General features: G+C 37.8%; 1 protein-coding gene across 5 annotated transcripts in view; it reads right to left on the bottom strand.

The window, feature by feature from the left end:
- Positions 1-219: 219 nt before the first annotated feature.
- Positions 220-26,083, bottom strand: part of exoc6 (exocyst complex component 6) — a 64,938-nt gene continuing 39,074 nt past the window's right edge. For 2 of the 5 annotated variants that reach the window (XM_073866680.1, XM_073866683.1), the window contains exons 16-23: positions 23,465-23,576; positions 23,240-23,374; positions 20,690-20,869; positions 20,116-20,145; positions 15,505-15,646; positions 13,025-13,098; positions 4,472-4,584; positions 220-1,708 (exon numbers count right to left, since the gene is read on the bottom strand). In XM_073866680.1, coding sequence (XP_073722781.1) covers positions 1,576-1,708; positions 4,472-4,584; positions 13,025-13,098; positions 15,505-15,646; positions 20,116-20,145; positions 20,690-20,869; positions 23,240-23,374; positions 23,465-23,576 — 919 coding nt within the window. In that variant the 3' untranslated portion in view covers positions 220-1,575. Of the gene's footprint in view, positions 1,709-4,137; positions 4,283-4,471; positions 4,585-13,024; positions 13,099-15,504; positions 15,647-20,115; positions 20,146-20,689; positions 20,870-23,239; positions 23,375-23,464; positions 23,577-26,083 lie in introns of those variants that run through there. The other 3 variants (XM_073866682.1, XM_073866685.1, XM_073866684.1) reach the window with 2 other exon arrangements.

The raw sequence follows: 26,083 nt of genomic DNA, 5'->3' as shown, positions 1-26,083 counted from the left end.
TTCCTGGAACAAATGTAGATTTTGCAGAATGACAATTTTCAAAACATCAACGTTATTGAACACATTGTTAAACATGGAATAATACAGTAGTATAATACTTTAATGACACCAGGGGTCAATAAATCCTCTTCATCATTCATTTTAAATTTAAAAATGTAATTTTGTGTTTAATTGAAGAATGCAATGCTATCTAGAACATGGAAAGAAAAACAACAGATCTTATGTATTTTCGTGACAATGTTTTATTAAAGCACACAAATAAAAACGAGTGGATTTTGATATCACGTCACTGTTTTTGTGACTCCACTGGGAGACTTTGGGATTCTGTTGGACAACAGGAAAAATCAGGGTAACGCTTTATAATAACCTTCATCATCGATAATAAACCCTTATAATAATGCTTCATGGGTCATTCTTAATCGAAACATTTATTCATATATTTTCATATATAAATACACTTTCAATTGCACATCAACTACCGATCCAAATTTGTAAGGTATGAGAGTTATTTTTAAAGTGTAACCAATATTAGTGTTGCTACAGACATGAGATGACAAACAGAAATGTGGAAAACAATCTCGTCTCAGATGACAAATGTAAAACTTTAGTTCTGTTTAGACAACAGATTAAAGAAATCTCTTACCAGAGTTTTCATCTTTACATTCCATTTTTACCCATTTTAACAAAATATTGTGGTATATACAATGTTACTTTAAATACATAAGCATACAGTTGCTTGTTTAAAGGCAAACTTAAATAAATTTCAGTGCAAAATGTCCGTTGAAAGTAAAATAAAATAAAATAAAACTAAACTAAAAGCTGAACCTTTTCTCAGAGTCTAGCTGAACCAATTATTGCTTATTTAGTTTCTTCTTCAAATGAGATGCTAAAGCATTTAAACCAAAAGCTTTCATTTTGCCCTGAGGAAACAAAAATTAAATAAAATCCTGTGGCGCATTTTGTTTCACATCATTTAGTGAAATGTAGCTGATGGTTTTAGGTTGTGCCTGTTTATGCACAAGTTTGTTGACTTTAAAGGAAAATGAAGCATTCTCATGCAAATGTTTTTCTCATTTATAAGTCACTTCATGAGTCAAATTTGACTCGAGGCAGACCGATGGGAAGCATGACTCCACAGCCGTGTTAAATACATTTTAAAGTATTTACAATAAAAACTTCAACCATATTACACATTATGGAGAATTTCATACAGGTATGACCATCATCAATATATCACCAGTCACATACACGCTTCTGCGCTCTTGAATCATTGCACTTTCACAATGTACAAAACATAATTCTCAACCTTTAAAAATACATTACAAAAAATTACTGCATAACTTCTGTTCTCTATTTTTTTTTTGCCATATATTTACACGATTAACCTAATGGTGAATATTTTGGCAGAAGACCGAGGATGCAGTTGTCAAAATATACCACAGTACTTTGAACAGCCTGGGAGATGTTACTTTACATTTAAAAAAAAAAAGAAAAGCAAAAGCAATAATTTGAATGTAGTACATGGGTTACATTGTCAAGCCCCGCCCACTCTTTTGGGAATGATGGTGGCGGACTCTAGGAATGCTGGGACATTCCATTCACCAGACTCCTCAGCTGTTTCACCACAGTCTCGATCAGTTTCTGCCGGTCACGGTCGTTCTTTCTGAACTGTGAGAAGATGTTGTTTTTCTTACTTGTGTCCTTAATTCTGTGAAAGCAATATGAGAAGACATTGTTGAACAGCAGAAGCTTTCCGGCGACACTTTTTACACAATATGCACTCATATTAAGTAAAAGACAAGCAATTTGACTTCAATGGAACTACACAGAAATTGTTTATATACAGATTATGCTAACAGATTAATGATGGATGCATAGTTTTATATGAAATGACTGAAGAAATGAAGGCATACATCTGAGATGGCAGAGGGTTAGTAAATTACGAGAGGATTTTTATATTTGGATGTGAACTATTGCATACAAAAGCATGGTGCAAAAGATGCCTGTCTGATGCACAAATCAAATGCTAACAATAAAAAAATAATAAACAAATTAACAAATATTTACACTGTCAAGTCCTGTACTACTGTGAAAAAGACTTTAACCCTTATGCGTCAATAATAAAACATTTCCACTCTTTAATTGACTTTATTTATTAAAAAATAAATAAATAAATACCAAACATTCATTAATTTTCAGAATTTTAACCATTGTTGTTTTTATGAAAAATCTAATTATTAGATCTAATTATTTTCTACACTTAAAAAATGGCTGGGTTAATTTTAACCCATAATGGGTAAATATTGGACAGAACACACCACTGGGTTAAAATTAACCCAATGCTCGGTTGTTTTAATCCAACTTTTGGGTTATTATACCCCATGGTTGTGTAACAACAACCCAACATTGGGTCATTTTTAACCCAGCATGGGATTATTTTTAACCCAACATGTGTTCTGTCCGATATTTACCCATTATGGATTCAAATTAATCCAGCCATTTTTAATTCATAGCTGACTTTTTGGAGCTGACATCTTGGATATCTTAACTAATAACAACATCATATTAATAATCATTTAAATGCATTTTTATTTTTTGAGCGGTTTCAGATATTTAAACAAAAAATACAAGGACAAAAATGTTCAAATATTATATATTAATTTTTCTCACTTTCCCTGACTTGATCATAACTATGCAGATCACGAAATTAAGGAAAAACAGTATTTGCTCTATTGCACCGAAATGCATCAGAAAGATAAAACAACTTGGTTTTGCAAGTCAATTTAAAATACTATTTTAAGTTTTGGCTTGTAAAATGTTGACATAACTTCTAAAATCAAGTTGAAATTGGCCTTTACAACTTAAGGAAAATAAGACCTTTCCTATCTGAGCATGCTACACAAATACTAGTCCAAGCTCTTGTCTTCTCCAGACTGGATTATTGCAATGCGTTACTGGCAGGACTCACAGCCTGCACAACCAAATCCTTACAGATGATCCAGAATGCAGCAGCAAGAGTGGTCTTCAATGAGCCAAAGAGGGTGCACGTCACTCAAAAAGGGAAAAAAACCATTATCGCGTACCTTCTTTGGATCTACCAGTTGCGACAAGATCTGCTGATTCCATAGCCATCTTCAAAAATTGGCTGAAATTTTTTTTTCGCCAACACTTACTAATACAGAGTTTAATATCTTTTTCTATTCTTCTATCTTTACCTTTCTGTCCTTAAAAAAATTAACCCTTGGCTATGTATACAGTGTTAGACTTGATGAGACAACTACTACTGCACTTATCTGCTAAATGACTATGGGGCGGTTTCCCAGACAGGGTTTAGATTAATCCAGGACTACGCCTTCATTATTTTAGAACATTTAAATAGTTTTTACAAACAAACCTTAAAAAAAACTACACTTGTGTGCATCTTGAGACAAAACAATGGCACTGATATATGTTAAAATATGCCAGTGCAAGATGTTTTTAAATTAAGCCAGCTCAAACATGCATTAGATGGTAATTTTATTAATTTCCCAACAGTTGTATGGCTGTCTGGTTATATGTTTTAGGTTTTTATGATTTTATGTTTAATGTAGCCAGTATTATTGCAGTATGTATATTAATTGTTCTGTGATTTACTATGTTTCGTTTTTAGCTACTATGTGCATATAACATCTTGCCAAATGAACTACAGTTGTCATCTATTTAAATGTAATAATTTTTTTTAGTTAAGGTAACATTAAAATAAATGTTGATTTGACACAAATTATACTTATTTTTAACAGTGCAGTACACACTTCAAAACCTAAAAAGTTCAAGAAATATTAGATTTTTTTATATTTTGAATCCATGCCAACAAATTAAAATCATTTTTATACAGAATGCATGATTTATTTTTTAAAATAGCACACTTGCTGATTAATGGGTTTCAATTGGGACATTTGTGTCCTTCCGCACCCAAAAGTTCCAATTTTGCGTAACTAGTTTTAAAAACAGTTATGAAAGGAAATTAAAGTAAAATATAAAACAATATACACCTTTAGCCAATTTTATGCTTTTTGCATTAATAATTTGCAAAAAATTAAAAAGGACTAAAATGTTCATGCGACAAGGGTTAATTAAGTTATAATTCAATGGGTGCGTGGAATGAATAAATGATAACAATGACAAAACAACAGATGCTATTGACTATCTAGGAATATACAAGGTGGAAATCAAATTATAATGTAGACGGTGAATTGTTGGGTTAGGGTTAGAAGTTAAACTATCTACGTACCCTCTGTTGACTCTGATATTGGATCGCAGGAGAAAAAAAGAGCAGAAAGATCATATATTGATTTAAAAACAAAACAGATTGAGTGACTGTATCTTTTGTTTGCCGATGTGTAGACGGTCACATCAGAAACTCATGCGCACGTTGTGAAGCCCTCAAAAATCATCATTGATCTAAAAGAAAGATGACTAAACCAATACTTACTTTTCTAAAAGTGCTAAAGCAGTGGAAGGGTTCACCCGCAGGTATTTTGAGGTGGGCTGCCCATAGTCAGCCAGGTATGTTGACCAATCCCACACCATGAACAGATCCAAAAGCTTAAAAACAAGAAACATAAGAATCCATCAGAAAAGCAGCACAAATAAAGTTTGATTCTAAACTAGATTCTAAAACAACAGAATTTTTTTATTTTGAGTAGTAAATGCAATAACAAAACTAACTAAGAGAACCGTGTATTATCAAAAAACATTTTTTCCATTACGGATTGTACGAAACATTTCGAGCACTTTTAGCACACAAGTAGCAGTGCTGCCACAAAACGAAATTCACAAATCAGAGAAAGCGTGCGAGGTCATCCGCTGATGCGGGGGTTATTAGGGCACTTGTTGGGGAGCAGTGAGCAAGCACTTTAAATGCAAAGGCAGAGAAATCCCCGCGTGACCTCTAGATAACCCACAGAGGGATTTAATCCTGACTCCACGGCGCTCCCTGCCACTCTGATTGAAATCAAGATGCCGGACACATTGAACTTAATTCGCTGCAGCAGGGACAGATCACTCACCTCTATGTATGCAAATCAATATCAATCAATGGGGAACAATTCCTGGATGGCTCGTTCATTATGGAGGGCATTGAGAGGGAGGGTTCAGGAGACTAATAGCCATTCACACGTACTATGGTGGGCCGTATCCAAGTGGTCTGTTTCGCTGGAGCATTACTGAGAGATGTTTGCCGCTCCTGCTGGGTTGTGACACTATTACCGCTAAATACACCGGGCTTCGTGGCCAATGAGACCAATGTGTTTGTAAATGTCAATATGTGCTATAAGGACGAGAGATATGGCTAAACTAATTAAACGGTTATATCCGCAGCACTTTGGTAGTATTTGTATGTGGGTTTAGCTTTGAATTAGAAGAACGTCATTATAATCAAACAGAATAAGATTTACAGAGAAGTACACTCAAAATATTTCATGCTAGATGTAAAATGTCGTACAGATCTCTTCGTATCTATTTGGGTAATCCCATGCAAATCTCAACCTTATCATGAAAAGTTAAGTTTTTACCCAAAGTTGTTAACCATACTGATATCTTAGATATCAATCAGTCAATATTTGGTGGTTTAAATACCAATGCAAAGTTTGTCTTTTTATTCTTTCCATAATTAAGTGAGTGCAAATTTCAGAATTGTCACATCCATAAAGGAGAAATGTCACATCCATAACGTTGTTTTTTCCTCATAAATGCGCATACAAAAATGTAAATAAAATAAATATTAAATGTTCTTTGAAGAGCCGTCAATTCTTCATTTGTTGGGTATTATTGCTTCTGGTTTGTGCATTTTAATTCACAGAATTCCTACAACAGTGGTCTCCAAAATGGTGCCCGTTGCCCACACAGAGTCTGCGGTGCCCGCCAAAGCACTTTCTATTAATAGTCTCAATTGTAATTTTTATTACATACATTTTATATTAGCTTGACTTCTTTTATGCATGTTAACATTTCAAACAAAGATAAAACATGTCAACAAGTAAACACTTTTTTTTTTTCTTTTTTTTTGAGTAGACTATATCAAAAAGTATCCCTCCAGATTGTTTTATCCATTGTGGTAGCCCTTGCTCACAAAAAGGTTGAAGACCCCTGTCCTACAAAGTATGACAAACTTTTTTGTCCTTTTTTGTCACACCTATAAAGCATGCATGTTTCCCTCATCTAAAATAGAAACCATGGACTGTATAGACTGTTATTTTTCCGATGTCTGGACATCAGGGGTTTAGGCAAAAAAATAAACACATGGTTAAATATATTGGTAATAAATGCATTCTCTAAGAATTTATATTTCAAGTTTTGACTGCAAATGTGTGGAATTGCTTGTTTCTACTATTTGACTTTTTTAAATCACCTACTAAACACTAAGGAATACATTTATCCATATTAATTTACATGCACCAATGTATAGAAGAACGCAGGAAATATTTACTAAATCATTGGTAACACTTTAAGGTTATATTAAGCCTTTTTCACAAAGAGATTACGGAAAATGCGTCCGGGATCATTTGATTTTTGGTTCATTCACACAAATAATTTTCCGAAATCTGTGCGTGCATTAACACACATACCGTAAAAATCCCATAAAGACACGTGACATATTTAAAAGGGCCATGACACAAAACTTTTTAAGATGTCAAATAAATCTTTGGTGTCTCCAGAGCACATATGTGAAGTTTTAGCTCAAAATACCATATAAATAATTTATTATAGCATGTTAAAATTGCCACTTTGTAGGTGTGAGCAAAAATGTGCCGTTTTGGGTGTGTCCTTTAAAATGCAAATGAGCTGATGAAATTCAAACACTGATCACAATGATGGTGGTTTGTTGCAATTAAAACTCAATTGTGCTTTTCTCTGCACTAAATGGCAGTGCTGTGGTTGGATAGTGCAGATTAAGGGGTGGTATTATTATGACATCATAAGGAGAGCCAAATTTCAACAAACTATTTTTTCATGTGCTTGTAGAGAATGGTTTACCAAAACTAAGTTACTGGGTTGATCTTTTTCACATTTTCTAGGTTGATAGAAGCAATGGGGACCCAATCATAGCACTTAAACATGGAAAAAGTCAGATTTTCATGCCATGGCCCCTTTAAAATCTTGTACTTTGTAGGTTTTTCCAACAGCGTCTTAAGTTTGCTTATTATCTATGATTTCTCTCTTGAGAAACCACACACGTGCATTTTTGTTTATGACAAGATCATCTGTTCTGTCATGCTGGTGAATGATCTCAGCTTCAGCTCTGACAGCAGCAAGCAGGCTCCTGACTGGTTAACGCGGCTCGAAAATCCGCCAAAGTTCAAACTTTTACACTCGGGCGTCAGCCGCAAATTTGTGCAAACCTTAAAAACACAAAACACACCATTTGCGTCTATTGCGCGTACCACGGCAGACACTCAATTCGTGCCATTCCGGTGAACTAGACGTGCGAATGAGGCGGAATCGCGTCTACCGCACAACGCTAAACGTCTCATTCGCACCACGAAATCCAGAAGTGCGTCAACGCATCTTCACATTGACTTAACATTGAAATCACTCACGCTTGACGCCTTTACCGCGGCTGGTGTAAACGCAGCATTAGTGTATAAAATGCAAATGTGCAAAAGTGTAAATAATTTTAATGAATAAACCTGAATGAATAAATTGTAAGTCCTTTACAATTACACAGGGAATAAAAAGCAAGCCTTAGTGATTGTTGATTCAGTTTTATTAAGCTCTGATGAACGCGCAAATCTCTGAAGCCTTTCGATTTGCATTTCCTAAGCCGAACACAATTGAACTGCAATTGGCCGCAGTCAGGTCATGTTAACCTTCTTATACTGATAATAAAGTCTGAGCAAACTTGAATTATGTGTTATTATATGGCACAATACAAGGCCAAGCATTAATAAAACAGTCATTGTTAACAATATAACACGCTGCTGTTATACACAGTCTGACCTAAGGTTCAAAACCTTTGGTTTACATACACTTTACACATGCTGATATCAGACACTTACAAATGTACAGTCTTTATTTGGCATGATAATATCCCATGTATCTCCACAGCGCAGAATAGTTTGTTAAAGTTCAGGAGATTGACACAAGCCTACAGATCAACATTAGACATCACAGTTTGAAATGAAACTTCAGTTTTGAAACTTTTAGTAAGCCTGATGTTTGACTGCAGGCCTTTCATGAAATATAAGCACTTCAATTGCATATTTTCTATGGGTGTGACGAGATTTCGTGCGACAAAATCTCGCGAGATTAAATGCGTCTCGGGAGATTACTTAGGTCACGAGATTTCTAGTGGAAGTGAAATGCTGGCCGTTTCTCTGTCTAAAGTGAAAGTGAAGATGGCGTCCGCTAAACGAGTCCACTATCGCCCCCTGCAGGCATTTGTTATAATACATAAAGCTTTTTATTTATAGGCCACAAATGTAATGTGTTTGTTAATGTAATGTAATGTTGTTTAATGTAACTTTCTTTTAATACTCTATTTGAACCAATTATTATTGCATCTTTGTTATTATGTAATTTTAAAGGCTATTGCTCACTTGGGTCTATTTTTATTACCCAAAAATAACAAATTACTTCATTATCAGTTAGCAAAATAATTGTTAGGGCCAGTCCTTGATTAGTTAAAACATTTAAAAATAATGTAATTTCAGTTTCTTATTCATTTATTTTATCATTAAGGATTTCTTAAAAAGTGTAAAAATATCGTCTCGTCTCGTGAACCCAATCTCGTGTCTCGTCTCGTCTTGTGGATTGAGTGTCTAGTCCAGTGTTGGGGGTAACGCATTACAAGTAACTTGAGTTACGTAATAATATTACTTTTCTGGAGTAACGAGTAAAGTAACGCATTACTTTTTAAATGTACACATTAATATTTGAGTTACTTTTTCAAAAAAGTAACTCCAGTTACTTTTTTAGTTTAATTAATTTGATTAAAAAATATGTACTGAATTAAACTAAACGTATGCACTCTCTGTGCCTGTGTGGAAACAGTTTGAGTCAGAAACTGAGATGGCAGGCCAGAGCTAAACATTTTTGTGATGAAATATGCAATTTCTGAATGCAGAACTTTTTAGTCATAAAAACACCTGCAAGGCCTGAAAGAGATCAAGCTTTAGCCAAGAAAAAGTAACGCAAAAGTAACTAAAAGTAACGTAAGCATTACTTTCCATGAAAAGTAACTAAGTAATGCAATTAGTTACTTTTTTTGGGAGTAACTTAATATTGTAATGCATTACTTTTAAAAGTAACTTTCCCCAACACTGAGTCTAGTCACACCCCTAATATTTTCCCTTTTTTATTTGGTTGTAAAGTTACTAGGAATGTTCATATGAACTCTTGAGTAAAATTTATGACTAATTATTATTATCAGGTAAAAGTAGGGCTATCAAAAGATTAATCACATACAAAATAAAAGTTTGTTTTTGCATAATATATATGTGTGTGTACTGTGTGTATATATTATGTATATATAATTACACACATAAAAATGTTATTTAGGTATGTTTTTCATTTATGTTTATAATATAAAATATATATAAATATACATGTAAATGCTTATCAAATATAAAAATTAATTTGTGTGTATTTATAAAATAATTACACACAGTGCACACACATAATTATACAAAAAACTTTGATTTTGTATGTGATTAATCGCGATTAATCTTTTGACAGCCCTAGTTAAAAGAAAAAAAAATGTTAATGCACAGTGCGTGTCGACACGTATTCGCGTGCTCTTGGATAATGTAATGTTGCATGAAAATTTGATAATTTATGAATCCTGGTTATGTTGTTGATCTGTTCGTGCTGTTTGCACATTCAAATTAAACAAAATGTTTGTATTGTTTTTACTGGGTCACCGACAACAGTCAACTGAATTTTTACTCAATGACAATTTAATCAGTTAATTTTATCAGTTAACGGTTAATGTTCGGTTAACAAGCTGCGTTTTTTTCTCTCGGGAAAATTAACTGAAATGAACATTCCTAAAAACTACACGATACAACGCAGTGTAAAAAAAATGAAGCGTTTAATCACATGAAATTGCAAAAACCTGTTCAAATGTAATGAAGTGCGCAGCACATCTATGTTAAATAAGTAACAATCTCAGTAGAACTGGCCGATCTTTAACATAGACATAAAGGATCAATTTTAAGCTTCGGAGACTTCTCAGTCCTTCGTAAGTGCTGGATGTTTATCAGTATTAGTACAAGCAGACCTTCACAGTGTCACATTACAGGCAACAAAGGCTTAAGAAAATGTTTAAAACACAAGAGCGTAAACAGCCGTCTCCATTAGCTCTCGTGTGATTGGCAGGGACACTGTGACCTCTCCATTTTGTGTCAGCACATCCTCAAACAAACCTATTGTTGTGATCGTACCATGCATGCAGCCTGTGGCCCTTGTGGACACCAAGCCGTCTACGGCACACATCAGCCCGCATCAGGAGCTCTAGGGCTGATCTGCGACGCAGTGCATGATGGGAAGGTAATCTCTATGGAGGTAGTCGCTTTGCTTATCTCTGACTCTTAAACTGGAGACAGGACTCTCCCGAGTGCACTTAAAAGAAGCTGTCAGAAAATCCTTGGGAAACCAGACGAGGATCAAAGTGGCGTCATGCTCATGGTAATCGAGCTGAGATCTTGGCGAGCGGTCAAGACACGCTTAAAGACCAAAGCAGCTAAATCTCAACGCTAAGTGTTTCTGCATTTCCCCCAAGCAGGGAGACAGGTTTGAAATGGAAATAACAAAATGGTTATGAAAGCTGAATGACCTGTTCAAAGACTTTATTCTGTGAAACTTGAAAGTATAGATTTTTGAAGATATCCTGAATGCTCCTGCCATACGATGAAGGGGGATAGGGCGATCAGGGATACAACAGTAGGGATGCAACACTGTTGTTAATGAATTTCATCACTGATTAGTTGGTCTGTGATGTCACATGCTCCAGCACCACCATCAAACTTTTAATTAAAGTCAGGCACTTTGTCTTCATACAATGCCAGCTGCATGTTTATCAAGCGCTTAGGGGCTGGACACACCAAAACTTTTAAACGCGGCTGAAAACGCCTTGAGGACGCCGAATACCAGCTGTTTTTCAGCTGGGTGCCAGCTTTCTTCAGCTGAGCGCTTTGGTAGCTGTGATACTTCAGCTGCGAGCCGGTTGGTTGCTGTGGTAATGTCCCGCCCCTCCTCCACTGTGATTGGGCGGCCGTGTGAAAACTGACATTGACGAGCGGAGCTTTTCTTCCAAAGTTGAACATCTTTCAACTCTGCCGGGCGCCGGTTTTTAGCGCGGAAGAAAACCGCTAGCTGCTGGCTTATTTGAAAAACGCCGAGTTTCCATTGAAATGAATTGAAAACATGCGCTGGCCGCGGGCGTAAAAGCGTTGGTGTGCACACCCCCTAAATCTCACTGCGTGACCAGCTTGGTTAAAAGCAAGGCAGCGTTGCTAGGTCCTCGGCCTTTCGGTGGAGTTCTTAATTCTGCAACTTTTGAACTGTTTCTGCAGGTTGATGTTTTTCTTTTTTCTTTGGGGACGCCTCCAGGGGTAAGTGCGTCTGAATGTGTATATCAAATTCAACCAATGGTGAGGCTTAACGACAAAGACAGGGTGACGCGTGAGCCAGGAAGTATATCGCTATCTGAAATATTGCCAAAGACGGCGTTAAAGGGACGCAGGAGTATGGCAAGGGAGACGCAGCGTCTCGTTCCCTTTTCAGGGAACAACAGTTACATACGTAACCCGAGACGTTTTCATGTGTCAAACACAACTATGCAGAAAGGCATTTGGGTATAAAGAGAAGAAGATATAAGCATTTAAAGCAAACAGTTTAGCAGGTGTGCTTAAAAGGCTAGAAATTTTATGATATTATCCTACACTACACAGGAAATGATATGGATTTTTTTCCAGAAAACTTCTTGCATAAAATAGATTTAATCTCATACAAAATAAAAGCAATCTTTTTGCAGAATATATGAGCTTGCGCTGCGTGTAATTATTATTTATATATAAACACACACACATTCATTTATTCATATTTAAGAAAGATTTACATGTATATATTAGTGCTGGGCAAAGATCAACCGCGACCAATCGCATACAAAACAAAAGTGACTCCTTTGCATAACACATGTGCGTGTAATGTGTCTAATTATTATGTATATTTAACCACACACACATTCATATATTCATTTTAGAATTGTTTTATTTATATATCATTTTTTATTTATTTATATTTAATATAGATTATATAAAAATATAAATAAATATATATAAACATGTAAATGTTTCTTAAATACATACATGAATGTGTGTGTATATATTTATACATAATAATTAGACACAGCACACACTCATATATTATACCAATAATCACTTTTATTTTGTATGCAATTAATCGCGATTAATCTTTGCCCAGCACTACATATTATATTATATATAAATTAAAAAATGATATATAAATAAAACATTTCTTAAATACATATATACATAATACATATTAATGTGTCTGTGTTTAAATTTACATAATATTTACATACAGCACAAACTTACATATTATGCAAAAAATTACTTTTATTTTGTATGACATTAATCTAGATTAATCTATGCCCAGCACTAGTTACAAACTAGATATTTTTCAGGATAACCAGCACTGATTATGCAACAAGCATTCAGCTTTCTGAAACTGTATCACATAAAGTTCTGTACAGACTATTACGTTTACGACACACCCTAATTATATCGCATTATATGACATACCTCTGTAAAAGAAACCTTAACATGACCCCGGTTTTACACCTTAAGCGCCCGAGGCTCAGATTAAGAGTTCAAACTCCAAACAGTACAAAAATACAAACAAAAAAAAGAAAGAAAGCTGAAGTAATTTCCCTTCCTGAAGGTACGAGCTCTCCACCCAACCCCTCAGCTCCACTAACAGTGCTGTAGATCAGGCAGAGTCACGTCTGTACAGATGCACGTACCTGTCGGAGGTCAATGAAGGCCAACTGCAGCGTGTCTCCCTGAAATCCTGGTACAGGCTCTGAACTGGCAAACACTGCAAAAGAAACAAGTAAGACATTTAAGAGATGCGTTTTAATAGGAAAACAATAGACATAACACCACTTTGGCAGGTGGCTGGGTAAGACCGCCCAATAAACACATACAAGTAAACAGTCGGAACTCTCCATATGGTACTTTAAGGGGGACCCCTATTATGCAAAATTCACTTTTACATGGTGTTTGTGTGTCATCAGTGTGTGTATACAACATCTCTATTAAAATAAAAATACACTCCCTTCTGTTCTTAAAATCTCTTTAGAGCAATGAATGCACCCGAGACTTACATCTTACAAAGAGGGGCATAATTGGCCCCCTTTAATAACTCCCATACATGGAAATTAATTATACATACAATTGTATTCTGTGATAATAACAGACTATTTTTTTCTCTTCATCCAGAATAAACCGACATCTGTCTGTGGCCACAGGTACAAGCAAACACAAACAGTCATATCTTCTGACAACGACATTAAAGATCTCCACAGAAGAAGAACGTTCTGGATGAGCAGCTGCTCTGACATCTACTGTCTATGTAATCCATGTAAGAATGAAAAAAGTTGAAAAGTGTTTGACACGGTGTTAACATTTGTAGTTCATATCAGATTCAGAAAAGGTGTGGATTTACAAGAGCAGGTGAAGTGCGAATAATCAGGAATATCCCTCAAAGGATGAGGTAAGAGCTTCTGAGAAGAACTGATCATATCAATACTGCCGGCTGCTACACTGCGGTTTATAAAGCATAATGCCTGCAAGCACATCTGTTAGTGCTCACACGCAATTGAAAAACCACATCTCTTTGAAAACTGTTATAGTGAAACTCAAATTCTGTGTCATATTTTTATTCACGTTACTTCCATCATTAGTCTGACTGGGCCCCAGGCAGTAAGGAGTTTGAGAAGTGTATCTTTAAAGAAACAATTGACCCAAAAATCATTTATGCAACTGTCTCGCGTTGTTTCTGTACACTTTTGTATGTTTTGCAATACACAAAAGAATTTTCAAAAATGTTCTAACGCGTCTAGTTTGCCGCTTGAACATTTTGAGTTTACTCGCTTCATTCACGCGTGAAAGACGCACATGAAATTCTAGTTATGGAGACTTTCACGAGGAAATTTGTGCCATGGGAGAGGCTTCTGCAATGCGGCACATTTTTCTGCCAAATTTTTCAACTCGCGCGTTTTGTGCGCCAACGCTCAATTCGCGCAATTCACTCGAACTAGACACGCAAATGAGGCGGAATTGCGTCTAACGTGCCGCCCTAAACACCTCATTCGCGCCGCGAGTCCTCCAGATGCGCGTCAACGTGTCTTGACATTGACTTAACACTGAAATCACTCGCGCTTGACGCCTCTACCGCGGCTGGTCTGAACACAGCATTACTGTAAAGTTTGACTTTTGTGCAATGCAAAATTGTGATTAACAGAAAATGTCATTGGTTTTTGCATGTCATGTGACCCAAAATCAAGTGACATCTACTCTATGACTTTTAGAAGACTTTATAAGCAAATGGTTCATGTGCACTTATGATACCGGATTAAAACGGCATTAAAGGACAAGTTCGGTATTTTACACTTAAAGCCCTGTTTTCAGATTGTTTATGATGAAATTTGGACATATGATGCTGGCCCGAGAATTTTTGGGTGTTTGTTGTATCACCTCCCACCTCTACAATGGCTGTATAGGTGCACAGGAACAATCCTTTCTAAAATGCATTAAACTTTCGTTTACAAAGACGTGAAACTCACCGAGTGGTCAGGGGTGTTCACTGATATGCTCACACAAAAATCGCTGCAAAAGATGCTTTCCAACAGGTTTTATCGTAGTTTTTGTCCAACTCCATTGACTTGTATTAGATGTGCTGTGAGGTACGGTATTACTCCGCGGCGGGAACCTTGTTTGTATTCTTGCAAGTGGCAAAGGTGGATTATCGCCACCAACTGGGCTGAAGTGTCTATTATTTAAGCTCTCAACGGAAGAATGTACGGGTGTGAGGCGTTTGGAAAAATAGGTCCACAAGTTTACAACGAATGCTAAAACACCTGTTGAAAAGCATCTTTTGCAGCGATTTTTGTGTGAGCATATCAGTGAACACCCCCGACCACCCGGCGAGTTCCACGTAAACGAAAGTTTAATGCATTTTAGGAAGGATTGTTCCTGTGCACCTATACAGCCATTGTAGAGGTGGGAGGTGAAACAACAAATACCCGAAAATTCTCGGGGCAGCCGCATATGTTGAAATTTCAGTCAAAAGCGTTCTATTTCACCATAAACAATCTGAAAACAGGGCTTTAAGTGTAAAATACCGAACTTGTCCTTTAATTGCATGTTTATTGTGGCTTTATTCACTTTAAAACGTTTAAAATGAATTTTGATTGTATCACATGAAGCCCGTGTTACTTACATTCACACTGTATTACGTCCAGGTTGAACTGCTGAATGGCTCCCATGCTGACCTGCTTGAGCTCAGAGTCCAACAGCATCTGCATCAATGATGTGGCCAGATGTTTGCAGGCAGACATGCATGCCGTCTGCGCAACCTTACCCTGCAGAGCAACACAAACAAACACATACAAATGCTGTTATCACAAGTGTTATCAGATATAAACACTCTTATGAGGTCATAGTATTCATCAGTCAAATGGTGTTTTGTCAGGTCCTTTCATTTAACAGCCTATAACTGAGAAATAAACTAATTGTTTATTGTTGTTTTTCCATAAGCATACATACAACAACAATATTTTAGTACAAAATCTACAAATTTTAAATGGATGTCATTGCAAAGACACACATAAGCAACCGTTGACCAATGAGAATTACAGAGAGGAGGGTCAAAAACATCTCTTAAACAGATCGGTTTGTCAAAAGCTGTATATGGCCTTTCTCTAGTAAATAATTGTTCATTGTGAATTCAACCCAGAACATTATGAAGAATTTCTGAATGCTTGATTGTCCTTAATTTCATGAAAAGTTTATACTTCATTGCTTGATAATGTGAGTTTTTAACTGCACTTGAACCTACCTAAACCAAACCCCCTAGTATAAAATCCCTATTCAAAAAATGGCTAAAATCAATTGGTGGAGGTAATGGCACAACATAAGGATGAAAAAAACTCCTAGCCCTTGAAATTCCACCATCATATCAATTTGAACTCACACACACGTTGGATATCTGCAGGAGTCAATCATGCAAGACGTCACAGATTATTACAAGCAGGTTTATAAGAGGTGAAGGACAAACTGAGCTTAATAATAGCATATCACACAGATACAAATGAACTCGTGCAACAGATCCACTACAAACATGCTCATGACAAAGAAATAAAGAAACATTTGTATGGATCTCAAAAGCATATTTCGCAAAAATATTTTTTTTTTTGATCAGATGCTCTCTGAGACAAGACAAAAAAAATTGTGTCCTTCACAATACCATTAAACATATGCTATTTGATATCATGTATCAAATATTTTAACTAATAAGATTTCACTGCGGGTGGGGCTACTGAGCAAGTCACCATAGATTATGATCACGATCACTGCCAGTTATGATAAAACCGTACATTATATGGAAAGAGGTTCATATAAATTGAGCAGCTGTCTTATGAAACACCTGGCTGCCGTCATTTATGCCGTTATTCACATTTCAGAATTACCGTAATTACTTTGCTCTGAAATGCTCATGCAGGTTCTATGGCAACGTCCATGATGTCAAAAATCATGTGCAACTTTCTGTTAATATGCTGTTAAAGGGGGCATATGATGCGATTTCACATTTTCCTTTGTCTTTGGAGTATTAAAAGCTGTTTGTGCATATAGAACAGGGATGGGCAACTGGCGGCCCGGGGTAAATTTTAATACGGCCCGCTGGACCATATTATACTTAATCAAATACTTTTAAAATGATGATTTTTGTATAAGGACGTAAAACCTCCCAACCAGGAGGGGGCGCTAGGTCCCGCGGATCGTCACAGTAAGCATAGTCCCGTGTTTGGGCTTATGTGAAGAAGAGGTCTTCACGGCCACGGGTCCGAAAACCCGAGGTCCGACCCGAGACGCGATCAGCTTCGGGTCTAAAAGTGTCACGTGTGCCTCGGACACGGGTCGGGTAAAATAATAATCGGGTCTCGGGTTATTTAAAATGAATGTGTTTTTGCCGAACGCACTCGAGAAGCCCTCAACAATGTGTGTTAATGTCCTTTTCAAACCTCCTCTGTTTGCCAAGAGCGCTTGGACATTGTGTGGCTGACGATAGGTAAACTTTCATTGAGACAGACATGTAAGATCATTTTAAATGTACGTTTTGGCTGTTAGTTTGGTGTCCCCGTCATATAAACAAATGGAGCAGCTCGCCAAATTGCTTGCGAGGCCACGGGGCTGCAGACTGCACACACGTAAGTTTACATTTGGGTCCAGTCGGGTTAAAAACAACCCGTTGCCACTGGTTTGGGTGATGGGTCGGACTCGGGCCAGAATTGCTCGCAGATTTGAAAGGTAAAATACATTGTAATAAACATTTTTTATATATTTTGTTTTGAATTTATGTATTATTTATTTTAAATAATTTTGTTCTTTGAGGTCTGGATGAGAAACTCCTCTATACTAATATAAAAGTGCCTTGCTTGTTACAGATGTTAAAGCAGTGCAGTTAAGAAGTTTTATCTGAAATGCTTTGTCCACTGAAAATAAAGTTATGATTTAGAATTAGCATAATTGCTAAGTTTTATAGTTAAAATCTTTAAAGACCAGTTCATTGTATATTGTGGTTTCTTAATAAAGAAAATTTAGAATGATTTAATTTTTGCTTGTGGTTCTGGCCCCCTTGGTGTATAGGAGAAAAATGCTGGCCCTCGGCATCATCAAAGTTGCCCATCCCTGATATAGAAGATAGGTAAAGTTGCAAAGATTAAAGTTTTAAAGAACAGGGTTTTCCCTGCGTAGAGATTTGAGGCGGCTACCTCCACCGAATTTCGTGACGCCTCCGGCTCTCAACAGGTGTCTTTTATGAGTCTTCATGGAAAACACGAATAATCACTACACTCTGAATTATCAATTGTAAATGCAGTCGCGGCCTTACACCAATACTCCGTTGGAACGGTTTCGATGTCAGCATAGTGAGGTGCTGCCTAAACTTAAGAAGAAGTGCATTTTAAGGAGTTTCCTTCTAAAACCTATATTAGCTGTATTTCCTAGATGTTTTGCAGTTGAATCACCACAGACAGAAGCTGATCGCAGTAATGTTTTCTTCATTTAATTGTTTGGTGGTTTAACATCGCAATTGCGTTCGCAATGGGACCAGCAAAGACTCGAAAATAGATGATTCTTTTAAACCAATAAGTGATTCATATGATTTAAAAATATTGTTTTTATTTGTAACACAATTATTATTAGATTAGGCAATGATTAGGATCTTAAAATAATATTTTACGATCAGAGACTGCGATCAGAGACTGCGATCAGAGACTGCGATCAAAGACTGCGATCAAAGACTGCGATCAAAGACTGCGATCAGCTGCATCAGAGACTGTAATCAGATCTGAGACTGCGATCAGAGACTGCAATCAGAAACTGCAAACAGCTGCATCAGAGACTGCGATCAGCTGCATTAGAGACTGCTTTTAAAGACTGCGATCAGCTGCATCAAAGACTGCGATCAGAGACTGCGATGAGCTACATCCAAGATTGCGACGAGCTGCATCGGAGACTGCGACGAGCTGCATCGGAGACTGCGACGAGCTGCATCGGAGACTGCGACGAGCTGCATCGGAGACTGCGACGAGCTGCATCGGAGACTGCGACGAGCTGCATCGGAGACTACGACGAACTGCATCGAAGACTGCGTTTAAAGACTGCGATCAGCTGCATCAAAGACTGTGATCAGAGACTGCGATGAGCTACATCGAAGATTGCGACGAGCTGCATCAGAGACTGTGTTTAAAGACTGGGATCAGCTGCATCAAAGACTGCGATCAGAGACTGCGATGAGCTGCATCGGAGACTGCGACGAGCAGCATTAGAGACTGCGTTTAAAGACTGGGATCAACTGCATCAAAGACTGCGTTCAGAGACTACGACGAGCTGCATCGGAGCCCGCGACGAGCTGCATCGAAGGCCGCGACGAGCTGCATCGGAGACTGTGACGAGCTGCATCGGAGACTGCATTTAAAGACTGCGATCAGCTACATCAAAGACTGTGATCAGAGACTGCGATGAGCTGCATCGGAGACTGCGACGAGCTGCATCACAGACTGCAATCAGCTGCATCAGAGGGAGCACTCAAATTATCCCTAAACCAACCAAACCATGCCCAAGCGTGATTGTTCCCCCCTCTCTACTCCCCCAGAAGCACACACTCACACTGTACTTTGACCTATCCGAGCCCAGGCACGCTTCCGTTATTAGGATGCGATTATTTTGAAGAAAACAGGAGGTAAAGCACTCTCTTAACACTGGAGCCCATCGTGATGTTAAGTCTGTGTTTATTTTCTTGGGGAATGATGACACACAGCCCTCTCACATATCTCTCACATATTGCTTAGTTGATCTGTCACATGTGTCGCAGCTGAGACATTCACGTAACCCTGCTGCGCGCATTTTACAAAGGCAGATGAAGGTGAGTGGTCACACAATTGACATTTCTCCTTTTAAACTGTGATCTGGTACGATTTGCAATCACACTGTGCGTTCCACGTCTGAGCCCAAGTGAACCAAACCGTGCCCGGGCACGGTACAGAGCGATCACACTAGTCAAACGACTCAGGCTTTAAGGGTCAAACGCGCTGTGGTGTGGTTTGGATAACGTGAGTGCGCCCAGAGACTGCGATCAGCACACAACCAGGCAACAGATTAAGGGCAGCATGCCAATCAATGCGCTTCACATTCTGCATTACACGTTTAGAGGGAAGGAAAACAAGGCCAGAAGTGAATCCACAGAGCTCACATGAACATGCAGTCTTTGTTGTTTACTCTTTGAATTTATTTCTCTTCCTCCTTAAGGGTTTAAAGAGGGTCTACTTACCGACATCGCTGCATGATCATTGTTGTTATTCTGAGTGGAAACCCCAAGAATATAAAAACACAAACAGGGAAAGAAAGTATAGCCATAATAAATGAACAGGCAAAGAAAAACCGGAAAGAAATTAAGCATGCCTGGCAGAAAAAAACCCAGCAGGACACATTCACTTACACCGCTGACCAACTAAACAATAACCAACTTAAACTGGAAATGAAATTAGTTTAAGAGGACAGGGCGGTTAAAGAGAAAAGCAGGCAAGCAAGATCGATCTCAATGAAGGGGAATGAGAGTTTGAATCTGTGCTGATTATGTGCTGGAGATTCTGTGTGCTTATGCTTTAATTAACACTGCATTCAATCGCATGTAATGGAGTACAATAAAGTAAGGAGGGTGAACTATTTTAACTTCTCCCTGTTTTTAGAACCTCTTTGAAACCTCTGCCTATGTATGACCATCTTAACACTATGAATGCAACATCAATTGATGCCACACATGCAACAACACACCATATAAACCAAACACAGACTGTGTAAGCGAGGTGCCCTTTAATAAACACGCCACTGAGCCTGAAACTCACCGGAAGATGTGTGAAGACCTGGAAGGTGCTGCGCAGGAAGTTAATCAGATCCATGAGGTAACCACTGGCCCGGCCGTCTGACTCCGACATGCACCATTCATAATCCGCTAACTGAATAAATTCATCAATTTTCTGGTTGAGTTTAGTGTAGATCTCACCCTCGGCTGCGTGCCTGGCATCCTGACAGAAATAAACAAACATATATTCAGATAAATCCGGATTACAGAAGATATTTGAGTTTAAGTGTCAATTTAAATGAAAAAACTGTGATTGAAAACAGTTGGGTAAGTTACTTAAAAAAAGTAATCAATTACTAGTTACGAATTACATCTTCAATCATGTAATTAGATTACTGTACACATTACTCTCTCCAAAAAGTATTATTTTTTATGAATTACTTATTTATCGACGTGCTTACTAGGGGTGTAACGGTTCTCGGTAAAGAATCGAATCGTCCCGTCATCCTCCCACGGTTCGGGACGCACGTGCACCGTGTTTGATTCGACTACGCATTTCTAATATAGTTTGGTGAAAAAACAACGCATAAAACTGATAATCTATGGTGCTGAATAAGCTCTGCGTTTGTTCACGTGAGAGTACCTGTCCAATCAACTCATAGTATGCTATGCAAATCTGTCGCCAACCTCACAGTTCCTCCTCACGTGTTGGTGTGTGTGCTGTGTGTGTGTGGCGCAGCCGGTTAGCCCGGCAAGCTAAGGAGAAAAGACGCTAATAGAGGCACCGCCAGCTTCATTTAAGTCTACTGTAGCAGCGATGCTTAGAAAACATGGACAAAACTGTAAAAATTTGCGAGTGCCGCATGCTCAAGGCAATACAGCTAATATGACAAGTCGCTTATTATGCCGTCATCACCAGGGTTTGTTGATAGATAGCACGTGATCACAGGTGAGACAGAAACAGCACACATTGCCTAAAAACTTAAAGATATTGGAATAAAATATAAAAAGTAACCCAGTGTTCTAAGCTATTTTATGTGCATTTTGAATTTACTGTAAAGCTGGTAGGCTACATGTAGTATAATAATTCTTACATGAAAATGTTGATTTTGGCAGAGGTTAAAAACGGCTTAGGTTTTTATTTTTGTAAAGAAGCCTGTTGTGACCAACGTGTAAAGAAACGCATCGAACCGTGACCCTTAAACCGTGATACGAACCGAACCGTGAGTAATTTGAACCGTTACACCCCTAGTGCTTACGCAATGAATAAGGTCACGCTGGCGCCTCACACAGCTAGTGCAAGACAAGAAGCTCTGTTTAAAAAGTGCTTATTTTTATTTTTATTGCTGAAAATGACAATCGTTTCGCTAGATAAGACCCTTCGTTAGATAAGAAGCCTTGTTTGGGATCGTTTAGATCTATTTGAAGCTGCATTGAAACTTAAATTTTAAATTTCATTGAAACTGTAAACTGTTGAGGCCCAATAAAGTCTATTACATTAAGAAAAATCCTGAAATGTTTTCCTTAAAAAAAAAACATATATCTTCTCGACTGAACAAAAAAAAGACATCAACATTTTGGAGGACATGGGGGTGAGTAAATTATCAGAATAAACTTTTTATGAAAGTGGAGTAATCGGGTGATTCTCACGAAACCATTGAACACCACGGCACTAATGATTTTAGCTTTAAAATGTGTAATATAGTAACATTAAAAAGCATCAGAATTAACACAATACTGTGTTCTACCTTGCACAATGTGTGATTTCAACATAAGAATTTATAATTGGAAATTTTATCTAATTTTCTGCTGAAATTCTCATTACCGCAATGTGTCCGACTGTGTTTGAACATGCGTTATGTTGTAATTTAATCAAATTAACACAAAAATATTAAGAAAAAAAATAAATGGATGTTTTGCTAGACTACTTTAGATGACAGAAAAAATATTTACTGAATATGCATGTATAATAATAATAATGAAGAAAAATTAGGAAAATGATGTGTCCATGCCTGATGTTCTCATCCTCCGCAACACTTTTTGAGAACAGTTTAAGCACACATACAGAATTTTAATAAAGTTTGATTTTGAGTGACCAAGCACATGGACCAGTTACTTCAAGATGGCTACCAGGTAAGATCATTTTTTTACAGTTAATTTGAAATATTGTCTTGTCAGAATGCTTACACGACATTTTGATTTTCATTACCGCAACAGATGCTTATTAAATGTAAATTTAATTAATAGAATCATAATACTTTGATTTTAAATGCATGTGCAGAATCTCCAAATTATGTTCTTTCAGGTTTGTCATGTCATTTTGAAAATATGTCAGTGTTAATGTTTTCTGACTGTTGCGGTAATGAGATTTTTTAGGACTAATTTTTTAAATTATGTTACAAAAAGTGTTAAATGATAAGTAAAAGTTTTTAAATTAATGTTCCCATTTAATCCAGACTTTGTTTTTCAATGTCTGGTGGGAAAAAAAGTAAATTTAAGCAATTTTTACATTTTCATGCTTGACATTTTTAAAACCAAGTTTTCGTGAGAATCACCCAATCCTTTAAAGAAGATGTCAGTGAACGACTTTTACCTTGAAGGTGGAAAGCCCGTAGAGTCTTGTGGTGTGAACCGTTTCTGGAGACACGTTGGTGATGTTCGTGATAAAGTCCTCCAGGTATTTACACGCTTGTTCCAAGTGTGTGGTGTTGATGATAATTTGAACAAGCTGAAAAACACAAAACCAAGAGGTTTAATATTGTCAAACTGCAAATCACAGAGGGAGTAATTCAGTAAATCAGAGAGATGTGAATCAGACCTCAGTTAATCCTATGTGTGGTTTCTTGATGAGGTTTTGTAAGCAGCTGCTTAGCGTCCGGGTCAGCAGCAGGTTGGTGGATTTCCGGAGCATGTCGTCGACTTCAGTTGAACTGGAAAACAAGTCAACCAAGAAATGAAAATGTGAAAGTGATATGATTGTTAGTAGAGTAGACCATACCTGAAAATCATCATTTAACATTTAACCCATCCCAGTGAGTAATGAACACACAAAAGTGGACAAATAGAGATGGTATTAAACATCAGGGGGAACAGGAAGGTGTTTTGGTAGGAACAAAAGTTTACATCATATGTTTCTCCTCATTACTGTACATTATTGTAGCTCATTACCATAAAGTTGCGCTTATTTCAACTTTCTGATTGACGATCTGGTAGTTCAAAATGGCCAAAACGTGACGCCGATGGATTTGACGCTCCTTGCAGCTGAGAGAAGCTAGCATACAAGGCTAGCTTAGGTATAATCTCGCCCAGCGAGATGTCTTAAAGTTTGTGTGAAAGCAAGGAGGCTCAGAGTTAGGGGGTGTGCACACCAAAGCTTTTACGCCCATGGCCGGCACAAGTTTTCAATTGATTCCAATGGAAACCCTGCGTTTTTCAAATAAGCCAGCAGCTAGCGTTTTTTCCGCGCTCTGCGCTGAGCATCGAGAGTTGAAAGAGATTTAACTTTGAGTGAAAAGCTCCGCTCGTCAATGTCAGTTCTTACACGGCCATCCAATCACAATGGAGGAGGGACGGGACATTACCACAGCAACCAACCGGCTCACAGCTCAAGTATCATAGCTACCACAGCGCTCGGCTGAAAGACAGCTGGCATTTGCCGTCCTCAAGGCGTTTTCAGCCACGTTTAAAAGTTTTGGTGTGTCCAGCCCCCTAGTGCGCTGTTTGCAAGGGGAGGAAACTGATCTCAGTGATGACCCGCTGGCTTGGGCCAGTACGATGAGGCAAGATATTCTCTCTTGGCTTACGAGCATCACCAGGCCAGAGCATTACTGTAAAGCAGACCCACAACACTGCCAGATCAGCTGTAGGTGTGAGAATTTACAGGACGCTGCTGGTTTGTGTTGTTTTTGTTTGTGGTTCTCACTGTGAGATGTTGATTAAGAGGTTGAGTTCAGGTGGGAGATGTGTAAAGTGTTGCTTAAATGACAAAAAGCCCATTAGTGGCAAGTGTGAAATCTGCTGGCATTCGCATCGATTAACACGGGGACAGCAGGAGAAAACAATCAAAGCCCTGTTTACACCTGGTGTTGAAATGCGTTTTGGTTAATCGAATCACAAGTGGGCGTTGCTTAATACAGCTGTAAACGGGGTGTAAAACGTTTTGCGCTCGTCCACTTTCGACCACATTTAGGGGCAGCTTATATCTGATATTACGATGTGTTTTCTACGATCGGATCACAGGTGGACGAGAGAGACACATTCACGTTTACACCTGGTATTTTAATCTGTCTCTTTTGTCCACTATCGACCTCTCCTGTCCTGATTACTGAATGGGTGGTCTGTGGGCAAGTCCCTCTGCTTTCGTTTAAACGCAAGCGGGAGAAATGATGGGTTTAAAATGAGTCCGCTGCTTGTGTTGTTAGTAAACACAGTGTTTTGTACGTTTATATGTAAGAGCTTTCTCTGATATTTCAGAGCAATTGATGAAATAAGATCGCGCAACTTTCACACACTCGCAAAATAAAACTAATGAAAGAAGCGGAGAGCAGCCGCTTCAGTTTTATCAATGAAAGCCTAAAGATAGAGCTGTACACTGTGTGTTCGCGCTAAAAGTCAGAAACGATGTAAAGTGTTTTTGTGCTCGGCACATCACATAAAATCAGGGTTTCCCTCAGCACATTTCAGTTAAGGCGGCCCGCCTAAGCTTGGAAACCCTACCGCCTTAACTAGGTCGTCTAAAAGAAATGAGAAAGACGTGGTCCGGACCGTGACTGTCTGGAGGATAACTAGCTAGTTGATAAAAACATCTCGGAGAATAACGCGGACTCGCTTCACACCGCGAGCCAGTTGATAAAACGCGTGTCTGTGAGAACTGTAAGTGGATTTATGTTTTGGTTTTTTTAAGCCTGTTATTGTATTCGTCTATAGTTCTTGCAATTTTAAAGTAAGTTAGCTGGTGATTTTGTTGTTTGAGCAACCTGCTAGCTAGGTTGCACGTGCCTGTTGATTCGATATAATTGTTGAGCGCTCTTGCTCACTTTATTTATGTGCATTATTTACATGCTACAGTAGTCACACTCCTTTAAGATAATGTAATTAATAGTGGGAAATAATCAGTTTTTATAATTTTGGCGCTATCTATCATCGTTCGCTAGACTTTCTACAACATCTGCTTTAGTTTATGTTTATTAACCCTTTAGTTTCAATTCACTATGCAGCTATTCCCGTTAGAAGTAAAAACATTTAATTTTAATTTTCATCATGCCGCGCCTCTTTGATCGCCACGCCCTCGAAAACAACCACCCGCCCTACCCTACCACCTTAACTAACAATTTTTTTGCGGGAAACCCTGAAAATCAATAGACGGAGAGTAGGCAGTCTTTTGTGCAACTTATTGTGGCATAAAGTTTCTCATTGTTAAGCAACACCAAGGCCATGA

This window comes from Misgurnus anguillicaudatus, chromosome 4 (genome assembly GCF_027580225.2).
Source record: "Misgurnus anguillicaudatus chromosome 4, ASM2758022v2, whole genome shotgun sequence".
NCBI lineage: Eukaryota > Metazoa > Chordata > Actinopteri > Cypriniformes > Cobitidae > Misgurnus > Misgurnus anguillicaudatus.
Note: the sequence above shows the minus strand (reverse complement) of the source record. Positions and strands in the feature narration are given on the sequence as shown.